This window comes from Suillus subaureus (assembly GCF_016647635.1).
Source record: "Suillus subaureus strain MN1 chromosome Unknown BJ212scaffold_55, whole genome shotgun sequence".
In the NCBI taxonomy this organism is placed as follows: domain Eukaryota; kingdom Fungi; phylum Basidiomycota; class Agaricomycetes; order Boletales; family Suillaceae; genus Suillus; species Suillus subaureus.
Window position 1 is genome coordinate 1 of NW_024538611.1, and position 12,744 is coordinate 12,744.

At 45.4% G+C, this 12,744-nt stretch overlaps 2 protein-coding genes across 2 annotated transcripts; both read left to right on the plus strand.

Annotated features, from left to right (window-relative positions):
• Positions 1-1,594: 1,594 nt before the first annotated feature.
• Positions 1,595-2,065, plus strand: BJ212DRAFT_1304133 (uncharacterized protein; the record flags this gene model as incomplete). Its single annotated transcript, XM_041333552.1, has 1 exon — positions 1,595-2,065. The coding sequence occupies one exon, from the start codon at positions 1,595-1,597 to the stop codon at positions 2,063-2,065; it is 471 nt and encodes a 156-aa protein (XP_041187091.1).
• A 704-nt stretch (positions 2,066-2,769) lies between these two features.
• BJ212DRAFT_1304134 (uncharacterized protein) lies at positions 2,770-7,314 on the plus strand (the record flags this gene model as incomplete). The annotated part of the gene is made up of 14 exons (XM_041333553.1): positions 2,770-2,784; positions 2,881-3,165; positions 3,382-3,422; positions 3,480-3,729; positions 3,930-4,063; positions 4,114-4,346; positions 5,003-5,115; positions 5,177-5,496; positions 5,536-5,547; positions 5,638-5,676; positions 5,739-5,854; positions 5,920-6,093; positions 6,149-6,633; positions 6,688-7,314. The coding sequence occupies 14 exons, from the start codon at positions 2,770-2,772 to the stop codon at positions 7,312-7,314; spliced, it is 2,844 nt and encodes a 947-aa protein (XP_041187092.1).
• Between the last annotated feature and the right edge of the window lie 5,430 nt (positions 7,315-12,744).

Consider the following 12,744-nt stretch of genomic DNA (forward strand, 5'->3'; position numbering starts at 1 on the left):
ACCGACTGAAACAAAGCAAAAATTGTTGTCAGAATTCCTGCACTGTCAAATTAGTCCAAATTTAGGTATATTGTAGATATGAAATGATGGAAGCAACTGATAGAAAACAGAAGCGGCTAATTTAACTAAAATGGTATACATATATGAGATCAACAGTTCCACCGATTTGGAACTTAGATTACATCACACATAAGACTTGGTTCAAAGTGACAAGTGCCCTGTTACCCTGAATTGTTGAATGAGGATCTAAGTATTCTATGATTTTCGAAGTTGAACATGTGGAATGATGAGTGGCTAATAATGAACTCACCAATGGTGAGGGATGATACTTTGTGCAGTGGAGGGCATATTGGGAGCTTCACTTGAGAGTTAGAAGGCAATGGTGGGGGAGGTAGACAAGCAAACAGATGGGTTATGAACTGTGTGGACAACTGCAAAGGCTACTCATGACTATGAATGGGTCAGAGTGTCCTTGTGGAAGTTGAGTTGATTGGGGTTTGGGTGTTGCCTATGCAAAGTTGACGCATGGAATGACGAGTGGCTAATAGAACTTTCTGAAAGGGGGGGTGGGGGGGTAAGTACAAGTGGACCATGTACAGCAGCCATGATGGGGTGATCATTGAGTGGACTCACCAACGGTGCAGGATGATAACCCATACGTGAATGAGGAACGCTCTGGGCATTCTGAAAGGGGAGGGGGTGGGTAGGTACAAGTGGACCGTGCACAGCAGCCTTGATGGGGTGATGAGTGGAATGGGCAGTGTGGTGTCGAGAAGGAAAAAGTGATCTGAAAAGTCAAAGTCAAAGTCAATATTGGGATTTTAGTTAGAACGGGACTGGCAGTATGCAGTACTGCACATTGAGTCTCAAATGTTGCTGATTGGCACTTTCAGCACACCAAATGGCATACTTGACAAGGCAGAGAGTTGTTGAAGCTTGCTTCTTGGAGTAGTAGTAGTAAGTAGTAGTGATGGCAGCAGGTACTGCTAGTGAACTTGTGCATTGCATGCAAAACAAAGTGTTTCAATGGTGTTTCACATCAGTTACTTTTATTTCGTGTGCTTCAAGTTGAATCAACCAAGCTTCAATTTCATAAGGCATTTTTGCAATAGATTGTTCAGTTGCTTTGTCCATTTGATATGATTCTCAAGCTATTTACATGATATCTATAGATTTTACACTTGCAGTTCTCACTGAGAACGTTGGGTGTTGAGTTCATTTTCCACCGGCACAGCTGGTGTACCAAGAAAATGCACATGGTCACGTGATTTTTTCCACTAGCAACAATTCGCATCATTTTGGCCTACTACTCAAAGAAATAGTGCAAAGTACACAAGTAAATATTTTACTACAAGTGTAATATGAAAATTGAGTGTGGAAGTCAAAGGCAAGCAGTGAGACTTTGATGAGGGAGCCCTCCTCACCAAAGCCTCACGCTCAAAGAGAAAACTAAGTAGTAAAATGTGTAATATACATCCTACAACTGTGTTAGACAGACATTGATTAGAAAAACAACACTTACCACAAAGAAACAGGGGGCACAGTATCATATACATCCTACAACTGTGTTAGACAGACATTGATTAGAAAAACAATGCTTACCACAAAGAAGCAGGGGGCACAGTACAACACAACTGCCAACAAACCAAGAACAATTGCTGAAAAAAAACAGGAAGTCAGTGACAAACACCCATCCCAAGACACAAGAGAAGCAAGAGGCGCACCACACACAAACCAAGCCAAGACCAGTGCTGAAAAAAAGACAGAGTCAGTGATACAAGAGAAGCAAGAGGTGCACCACACCAAACCAAGCCAAGACCAGTGCTTAAAAAAGATGGAGTCAGTGATAAACCCCCAGACCCAAGATAAGCAGGGGGCGCGGTGCCACACAACCACCAACAACTTAACCCCAGACCCAACAGACATTGAGGCAGAAGCAGGGGGCGCGGTGCCACACAACCACCAACAAACTAACCCCCAGACCCAACAGACATTGAGGCAGAAGCAGGGGGCGCAGTGCCACACAACTGCCAACAAACTAACCCCCAGACCCAACAGACATTGAAGCAGGGGGCGCAGTGCCACACAACCGCCAGAAAACCAAGACATGCACTGAAAAGGAGATAAAGTCAGTAATAAATCCCCCAGACCCAATATAAGCAGGGGGTGTGGTGCCACACAACCGCCAGAAAACCAAGACATGCACTGAAAAGGAGATAAAGTCAGTAATAAATCCCCCAGACCCAATATAAGCAGGGGGTGTGGTGCCACACAACTGCCAGAAAAGGAACCCCCAAGACCCAAGGGAGCACTACAGACAGAGGCGGTGAAATCAAAGGTAGTCAGCACCAAAGAAAAAATGTACATAGTACTTACCATAGGCGCCACCAATACACCTTGATGAAAATAAACATAGAAAGAAAGTTAGTAAATGCATGAATAGAGAAAAGGGACTCACCATTAATGAAAGGCAACTCCAGTGCATTGCCTTTAGATCCTTGCAGCTGCAGTCTGCAAAGACCTAAAGGGTACACCAGAGAAGGTGCCCTTGAGAATGAGATGAGAGTGGAAGTGGTGAGGAGAGTAGAAGGGTGAGGAGAGTGGAAGTGGTGAGGGTAATGGGCGAAGAAAATGAACCGTGGGAATTGAAGTTGGTGTTGATATGATGCATGTGCATTTGTCCTTGTTTGGTTGTTTGGCACTTGGTGCGTTAATTCAACCATGTGTCTTTATTTGGCTTACCAACCAGTTTGTGTTTATTTGTACTACATGTGGAAAATATGTGTAAGTCTTTCTCTGTCTTTGCTTGATGCTCATCCAGCTTATCCAATCATAAGTCTTTCTGTGTCTTTGCTTGTGACACTTATCCTCTTTCTTCAGCTTACAAATCCAATGACGTGCACCAAGCAAACCTGCAAGAAGTCGACTGGAGGCACCGCCAAGCGTATCACCATCGACTTTGTGCCCTTACTCGACTTCTCTTCAATCGGCATTGATTCTTTGATCGATCTCAGCTTTGATGCTTCGATCCGTGTGGATCTCAACTCCGATCTGGTGATGGAGGAGACGGTTTTGGATGAGGAGACTGGAGGAGACAAGGTGGATGAGACAGATGGGATGGATGATGGGATGGTAGCTGGTGAGGCGCAGTCAAGTCACAATGAGGTGAGTACTTGCCCCATATCTTGTTGATCACTAATCCACGTGTTTTACAGTGGTGTATCGTCTGCCAGGATGGTTCAAGTGACCACAAGTTTTTGTACTTGTGTGACCTTTGTCCCCACATGATGTGCTCTCGCTGCATCGACATTCCTGTCGCTCACACTCACACTGTCAACTGCGATGATGTCACATTCACGTGCATATCTTGCCACTTGGCAGCACAAGACCCTTGTGCAGAAGAAACATGCACTGCCTACTTTGTAAGTCCTTTCTTCTTCTGTAGTTGTGTCTTAACATGCTATGTAGGGATTTTACAGGAACAACTTGCCAGTTTTGCCCACCTTCCTCCCAATCCGTGGTGCATTGGAAGTATCTCTGCAATCACAGATTTCTTCCACGCCTGTGGTATTAATCCACCTCACACTCATCAACTTTGAAACTTCCAGCGGACCTTTTGACCTCATGTACCACTTCCTCTCCCCCTATTTTCCATGTGGAGGTATTGCTTTCCACAAGCTCATCTTTGATGTCAGCTCCAAGTCAAAGAGTGACCAGTACCAAGTCAAGGTGGGTGAATTGGTCCATAGCCTCATGGCTCAGTGTAACTGGCCCTGCATCGTGTTTGCCATCTCCAACCATACTGATGACAATCTTGGAGATCCATTCCTGGGCTACGAGACAAAGAAAAAATTGTACGTGTCTGGCTGAGTTGACAGTGTGAGTAGTGTCTTTTATGACATGCTGTTTGCTCACTGTTCTACATACAGTTTTTGGGCATCATCCTCATGCCATGGCAACCGCTCATCAGAGCTGCCAAAGACTCTTACCTATGGTTTTTGTCTTGTGGCGCTCTAGTTAACAATGAGGAGTCATTTTTGTCCTTGCAAATGGCTGTCCTTCAGTAAGTACCATAGTCTATCATCCTGCACTTCTGCTGACACATACTCCCAGTCATCACATTACAGCTACCATCTGCTTCAATGCCATCCATTTCCAGCCAACCTTTGCGGCTCCCCTTCTTCTATCATTTGCAGAACTCGTCCTGACTGAGTGTCTGCCAATTCATGAAGTTTTTCTGGACATGCTTATGCAGTCCTACAAACTTGGCAGGCACACTGATGTGTTCTTATTGATGACTAATGCTGGTCATGCCTTGGACATCACTAGATTCGCATGGACCCATTGTAAGGAACACCCTTGGGGCCACCATCTTCCACTCCAATGCCCTCAGTGTGGATGGGCTAACTCTTGGCATTCAGCCAACCACAAGAAGACCTACTCCTTTGAATGCATGAACTCAAAGTGCAGGAAAGGGTATCTCTTCAGCCCCCCTGAGAACTCAGTCATCCTATCTCATGCCAGAAAGAGTGGTTCCTGCTGGATTGCAGTTTGTGTGAAGGCCAATTGAATTTCATCACTTTTTTTTACTACTACTTTTACCCATGTTAGATTTGCTTTTTTACATGTTTTGGATTACAAATTGATGCTTGTTTTCATGATCTTGAATATCAGTTGTTTGCCTTGGCCTTTGAAGACTTCAAAAATTAAGTGGTTCAAACACGATCACATGATTAAGTCGACGCGTCAAATACAATCATGTGAACTGATTGTTGATTGTTGAAAATCATCTTAATATGGTCATATAATTAGCAACTTAATTTTTGTACCTAAATATGGGAGTCAAATCAGTTTGTCGGCCAGCCGCCCTCCTACCGCAAGTACGCGTCAGCTCTATCAAAATTTTCAGCCTTTTTTTTTGACTGAACTATAATGTCTTCTGACTGGACAACTCGCTTTAAATATATTCTTGATCATTATCATCAAGATGTTGTGACTGCAGATTCACCACAGGCTGTCAAATGCATGGTGAAGAAAATTCATAAGGCTATACTTGAAGCCCAAAAGGAACTTGAAGACGAAGATGTGCCCCAATTGCCTACTTCTTTGAAAAAGGTAACAAAATTTTAATTGTGTATGTAAATACATTTGATTGATGGGTGAATGCTACATATAGGAAATAAAACAATACTGTTCCCAAATCATCACCTACAAGGAAGAGGCCAAGGTTAGAGAAGCCACAAGTCATCCGAGAGAAGCGTCCTTCTACAAGAAATCACTTACCAAATGGGATGTCACACAGAGGTTGTTCAAGGAAGAAATAGATAAGTTTGACAAGGCTGAGCAGAGAAGGAAAGGCGTCCAACAGTCAATCAAGTATCGGACAGGCCATGCCAGGGAATGGTTTGACAATATGTCACCTTCACAACAGGAGGAGGTCAAGTTGGCCATGACAAAATGGAATAGGGAGGAGGCACCAGAAGAAAGTAAAGCAATGTAAGTTTAACTTAAAATTTACTATTGATCTTGTCTAAGATCTTCCTTAAGGTATAGGAAGAACAACCTCAAGAAAACACTTGAAGACTTTTCTGAGCAAATCTGGTGTACTATGGGTTGTTGAGTGGTGATGTTCATTAGTCACAAGAAAAAAGCTAGTCAGACATTGTCTGTCAGTCTGTAAGTGATTGAACTTTCTTAATTCTCAAGGCTAACTAGACTAACTAATCACTATGTCTCAGACACGAAACTGACCCTCAAAATGTCAAGAAGAGGTTCTCTGTCAGCTCCAATGGGATCAAGGAGTGGACTGCAACTGGATTTGAATCCTTTGCAGAATGGTCAAAGACCGAGTTTTGTATGTGGCTAATTAAAATTTGAATCTTGCGCGCACTAACACTAATTATTCACTCAAACTAATAGATCCTTCAGATGATCAGGACCTCGAGGGTTCAGACAATGAGGATGCTGGCAATGAAGCTGCTATCCCTGAAATTATCCTAGATGAAGATGGATATGCCAAACTTCCTAGTCATGATGGTCTTGGCCTTAAGGGCCAACATGAATTGATGAGGGGTATATTTCATGCTTCATATAGTAAGTTCTTATGTCTTCATATTTGTTAGCATTTCATTGATGCTTTGGTTTGTAGAAGTTTGCACTGGGGGCTCTAGACCTGTGCCTTGGGGTGTGATGACTGCCGCCTCATCCAATTATTTGGAACATGGTTCTGTTCCCACTGCATTTGTGGTCAAAGACCCTTCTCATATGAAGACTGAGGAGGTAAATCGTCTATGGAACCATTGGGAACAAAATTCGGCTGCAAACAAGAAGCTAGTCATTTTTGTCAAAGCCAAGGATGGTGATGTTCACGCAAATGTAAGGAATGAAGAAAGAAAGAAGAAGTCTAAGGTGAAAAGAGTAAGCTTACTTGACTCAGATGAAGAAGACAGAGACTGGCTTCCTTCCTTGAACAGCTCTGATCTCACAGAACGTAGAACCCAGCCAGCCAACACAACCCCTGATGACATCTCAATCACTGATCAATATACATTCCTGGAATCTCTAAGCAAGAATGACAACTACCTGGAGCTTATAGATGCCATTAGGGATCTGGCAATCTTGGCCAAGCAGAAGGTCAGTATAACTTCCAGTGCATCTTAATCTTATAGCTCATAGTTCGTCCAATAGCCAACTTCAGTGCAAAATCCAGATTTGCCTATCTGGGCTAACTGGTCTTGGGGAGGATCTTATCTTCCTAAGGACATGCATGTGTCATATGACACTTTGAAGGTGAGCTTGGATAAGCTGCAAGCATGTCCAATCTCAGGGGCAGCATCTGCCATGCCAGTGATTCTAGGAATTGGGCTCCTCTATAGGGAGTCTAAACATGTCATAGAGTATGAGGAAGATGAGGCTGACCCCAATATGCCTTTCTACCTACCTTATTCTGCTTTCGATCTAGAATTCTTGGTTTCTCTTGATCAAGTTGTCTCACAGGTTAAGTGCACAGTTGTCGAGCACATAGAGAAGCTGACAAAAGAGGCACTTGGTGAGGACAACAACATGGAGGATGAAGATGAAGTTGGAAACAAGGTGACCGAGGAGGAAGTTGATCTCACAAAAGAGAAGGAGAAGCAGCAGGAGCAGGAGCAGCAGGAGCAGGAGGAGCAGGAGAAGGAGCAGGAGCAGAAGCAGAAAGGGAGGAAGAGAAGAATGCCCCAAGCTTCGACCAGTAAGTCTAAGAATCCCAGGATTGAGCCTGAAGTCTGCAGATCAGCCAGGACAAGGCAACCTTCCAAGAGAAACCAGAACTGATCTTATATACTCCTTTGTCTTCATTGCTGATCAATCTTGTACAATAAATATATCTACTTGTCAAGACTTGGACAAGAATTGAACCATTAGCTCCTACATATGTAGACGAAAAAAGGCCAGTATACTAATGCAAAGTGATAATTCAAAAGCTCTACACTGGCCAGCCATGGTCCTACGTATGTAGAACCAAGCTGGCCGGTTTGCTAGTGAAATATAAGCAAACTGGCCAGCTATGTTCCTACGTATGTAGAGCCAAGCTGGCTGGTTTGCTAGTGAAATATAAGCAAACTGGCCAGCCATGGTCTTACACACGTGGGGCCAAGCTGGCCAGTTTGCTAGTGAAATATAAGCAAACTGGCCAGCCATGTTCCTACATATGTATATACAGGCTGGCTGATTAACTAATGACTACATATACTAGCCAGCTTGATCCTCTGGTTAGTACACTTAAGGACTACAAACTGGCCAGCCATGGTCCTACATATGTACATACAAGCTGGCCAGTCTACTAATGAAATCAGACTGCAGTAGATATATCCTACATATACCAGCCAGTGGCTAGTATATGTCATATGATATATCAGCTGGCACTGATACTACATACAAGAGATTGGCCTATAATACCTTGGCCAGCACCAATCCTACATGAAAGACATTGGCATACTATATACTGGCCAGTACCTATCCTACATGAACTAATGATACTCAGGTGATAATCAAATAGTACACTGGCCTGCACTTGTTCTACATGCACTGGCCGAGGACTGGCTAGCCATGATTCTATGACCTTTTGGCACATCTGGGGCAGGGGTTCTACATGTAAAATGACTGAAGGGTCTGCAGGTGTACCCTGAAATTGAGAGCCTGTCCTCCGAACAACTAGCCCAGTCTGCGTCACAGTATGCATGCAATCCTTCTTCGACACAATCTCCTCCAAAATGAGCACATAAATTCAAGGTCCCACTGAGGTAACACAAGAGGCACTTCGCAGCAGCATAATAGCATGGTGAGGGTGCTGCATTGTGTTGTGCCAATGTGTTTACTGCAAAGACAATGTCTGCTCTGGTGCAGACTGCGAGATACAGAAGTTCACTAACAATCTTGTGATAGCGCATAGGGAGGTTTTGGATGTCATCATAGATGTCAGAGTCACGACCGAATGGATGGTTTGCATCGAGAGGCAGGAGAACAGGGTTGCAATCTAAGAGGTGTATGAGTCTGCCTAGCGAAGGAAGACGAGACTCAGCGGAAGTTAATAACAACACTATATTAATAGGTACCTAGCAAAGGAAGATGAGACTAGGTACATGAGTCAGTAAGTGTGTCAACTACACAATACAAGATGAGCTCACCTCAGCGGAAGTTAATAACAATGCTGAGGTGAGAAGATATTTGAAGTGAGTACATAAGGGTCTATGGAGGATCTGTGGCTGATGAGTGGAAGGTGCTATACAGTACATAAGAAAGGTAGTCAAGAATGCATAACGGGAATACTTTTTATGTCAACAAGAGGTCATATTCATCAAGGAGGTATGTGATATATTCGCCTTGATGCATCCAAAGCTGACAGGATGTGTGGTCATGCTTGAACTGAATGCCAAGAAAGCATTGGATGGGCCCGAGATCCTTAATGCCAAAGCGTTGGGCAATGTGACCTTTAACGTAGGCTAGGAAGGGTTTGGAATTAGAGGTGCCCATTCCATTGTCAATGTGCCATCCAACGAGGCAGTAGATCCTCCCCCCCATGCTGGGCCTGTTGTAGATGAAGACAGTGTGGTCAACAGCACACCTTGTAAAGCCAAGTTCTTTCATCACGGCACAGACTTGCTCATACCACTCCATGGCCGACTGCTTCAGGCCATATATCGTGCGCAGCATCAACCATACCAGGAGCGACCAATCTCCATCCTCAAAGCCCTTTGGCTGTCTCATATAGATCTCCTCCTTGAGAATCCCCCAGAGAAATGCCCTTCGGGTATTAAATGTGTCCAACTCCCAGTTGTTGTGACAGGCCAAGGCTGCAATGAACCGAATGGAGGCCATTTTGATGACAGGGGCGAAGGTTGCATTATAATCAACTCCAGGAACCTGTGAGAAGCCTTGCATGACCAGTTGCACCTTCTGGATTGGACCTCCCTTATTGTCCTCTTTGAATTCTAGCACCCAGCGACACCCTATGGCCTTGTGCCCTGGGGGGAGCTTCATAAGTCTATACACCCCCATATCCTTCATGGTCTGCAACTTGGCCTTCATCACGGTAAGTCACAGATTCCCATCGGGACGCTTCATAGCCTTGTTGTAAGTTGCTGGGGGAATGGAGAGGTTGTAGTCTGAGTTGTGTGGATTGCATTTCCTGTTGCTGTGAATTGCTACATGACCCTGTTCTTCAATGACAATGTTCACCACGAGCTCAGGGATGTCAGTGTTAGGTTCGACATTTTCAATGGACTCCTGCTCAGTGGTTTTGGAGGCATCCACCCCCTCAAGCGAGGTAGTAGGCACCCCCTCATGTAGGGTGTTCTCATGTGCACGGTCAGTGTGTACTTCATGCAGAGAGGTCAGGCGTGCTTTGGAGGTGGCTAACTCCTCAGCGTAGGTCTGTCCAGCCTTTGTAGGGACCCGGATGCGAGATGAGTGACATGGTTCAGGAGGGACCATAGGGGCAGATGAGGGCAATGGTGTGAGCTGAGTCACCAATTGAGTGGGCTGAGCTGGGAAGGAGGAATGTGTTGTGGAAGTGGGCCTATCATCACTGCTGTCTGAGTCTGAACTCATTGAATGAGAGGTGGAAGGAAGGTTCTCGTCAAAATGAACATTCCGAGCGGTAAAGAAGGCTCCCATGTCACAATCACGCAGGCAATAACCTTTGGTGCCCTCTGGGTAACCCATGAAGTATGCTGGGTGGGAGTGAGGACCGAGTTTTGGTTGTAACTCTGAAGGGATTCGTGCAAAGCAGCAAGATCCCCAAATGCGAAGGTGCTCTAGGTTGGGCTTGCATCCATTGATGATCTTGTAAGGTGTGACCCCTCGAGGCAGGGTGGACGATTCAGTTCTGTTCCAGAGGTAACAGATGGTGAGTGCAGCCTCCTCCCAGAGGGTAGGAGGAAGATTGGCTGTTTCCAGCATTGTGAAAAGTCTTCCCTCAATGGTCCTGATTGCCCATTTGGCCTTGCCATTTTGCTGATGTGCATATGGTGCCGAGAGTTGACACTCTATCCCTGCAGATGTGGGAACATGTGTAAATGCCAAGCTCATAAACTCCCCCCCATTGTCAGAGCGAAATACCTTCACTTGTCGTCCTGATCAGTTTTCCCAATGTTTGCATACAATCTCCCAGGCTTCTAAAGCCTGATCCTTAGTTGCTAAGAGTTGGAGACTGAGGAGGTTGCTGTGGTCATCCAGGAAGATGACAAAATGGTGTTTGCTGTGAGGCGTCACTACTGGGAAAGGTCCACAGAGGTCAGAATGCATGAGGTCGAGTACATGAGTTGCAGGAGGCATGGTGGACGTGGGATAAGGTTTGCATGGGTGTTTAGCCATGATGCAAGGTTCGCACATGCAAAATGGATGGGAAGTGTCTATTTTCATACTGGTGGCGAAGAGAGGGAGTCTTTTCACGGCATCTCCACCTGGATGACCTAATCTCGCATGCCAAAGGTCCCAAGATAATGGTACCTTGGCAAAGGCAGTTATTTCGAGATGTGGGGAAGGATCTGAAGGTGGGATGAACATGAGGTCGAGAAAGATGAGATTACCCTGCAGAGGGACATCACCGAGTACATTGTTATGAAAGACAAGTTGGCATCTTGGAGGAGACAGCTTAAAATTGCATTCCCACCCTTTTTTCAACATGCAGCCTACTGACATGAGGTTGATAAGCGCCCCAGGGGCATGCAAGCAATCGGTCAGTCTGATGCGTTGTGTGCGGTTCCCAATGGTTAAATCTGCTATGCAATCACCTCGTCCTGAAGTTTGCAGCATTCCGTGGTTTGCAGTTTTCACAGAGATGTTGGTGCTCACATTGAACATCCAGAAGAATTCTCGACTGGTGATGAGAGTCGAGGTCGCGCCAGAGTCTAAAATGGTAGAGAGAGCCTGACTGGAGATGCAAGTGAGGTCCTCATCCGTTGGTATGCAACTGGGATTGAGCTCAATGTCCTCAATGAGAGCACAGGACCAGTCTTGGCTGTGATTACTCATAGCGAGGGCTGATGTCTCTGAATAGCCTGGTGGGGCACTGGTTGAGCTGGAGCCTGGTGGGGCACTGGTTGAGCTGGACATCATGTTAGGAGTGGTGGGCTTGTTTTCTGTAGCAGCTGCTGCTATGTTCATCTTTTTACCTCCACATTGCTGACTCCACAGTGCTTTTCCTTCCATTCCCCCACTGGCTTGCATGTAGTGTTCCCAATTGTGCATGAGTGAGCAGGGAAGACCTGTGCACACAGGGTTATCGCAAGGTACTCCTCTTGTTACGGCGAACCATAGGTCGACTAGGATAGCGCGACGATAGGTACCCGATAAGGGTGCGCCTAAAGCCGGATCATGTCCTCACAAATGTAAGGTTCTTAAGACAAGTCAGAGAGAGTGTCTCTGCCTTGAATATCGGTTTATACGACGACTTAGGATTGGGGGTCCTAAGCGAAGGATAATGCAGGTAAAACCTAGTAGATTAAAGTGAGGTCTAACTAAGTACATGACCATGCTTATATAGGTGTAAGTACTTTAGGGCCGGTGTACATACGTCATAGTCCGAGTCAGAGATAAGGGATATATACGTCATCAAGATGACGCAATCAAGACGAGTCAGAGATAAGAGGATGAGTCACCTAGCGACGGCAGCGGCGATCGTGATGTAATACAAGTGTAGAAAGAGCGTGGTCTAGTGATGGCGCAACGTGGCGCGGTCATGACGTAATACACGGATAAGACGAGAAAAGAGATAGGGGGTAGCCATGACTGTAACACCTCTAGGATTCTGCTTGTGCATACAGACACCATTTGAAGGGTTAACTCTTCGCTCAGAGGAGGTAGAAGAGCTGACAGCATTGGCGTATTCAGAGCCTGGTCGAGCCAGTTTCTGATGGCCACACTGCCTGTTGGCCTCTTTGGTGAATGCAGCTGTGACATCTTTGAAGGAGACGGAAGGAGCAGTTGTAGTTGTAGAGGAAGTAGTGGTCGATGAGGAAGTGGTTACTGGTGGTTTGTAGAGTCTGAGGGTGAGGCTCCAGAAGATGACCCATTGCGGGGTCTCAGGAAGCCTGTGCAGGAGCATCCAGACTGCTTCCAAGTCGGAGAATGTGATGCCCATTTTGGTGAATCTTCGACGGCCGTTCTTGAAGACACTGATGTATCTTGATGCATCTTCTGCATCTTTAAGCCATTCTGAGAAGAGCTGATCACAAAGTTCAAACTGTGAAGTGATGTCGAGTT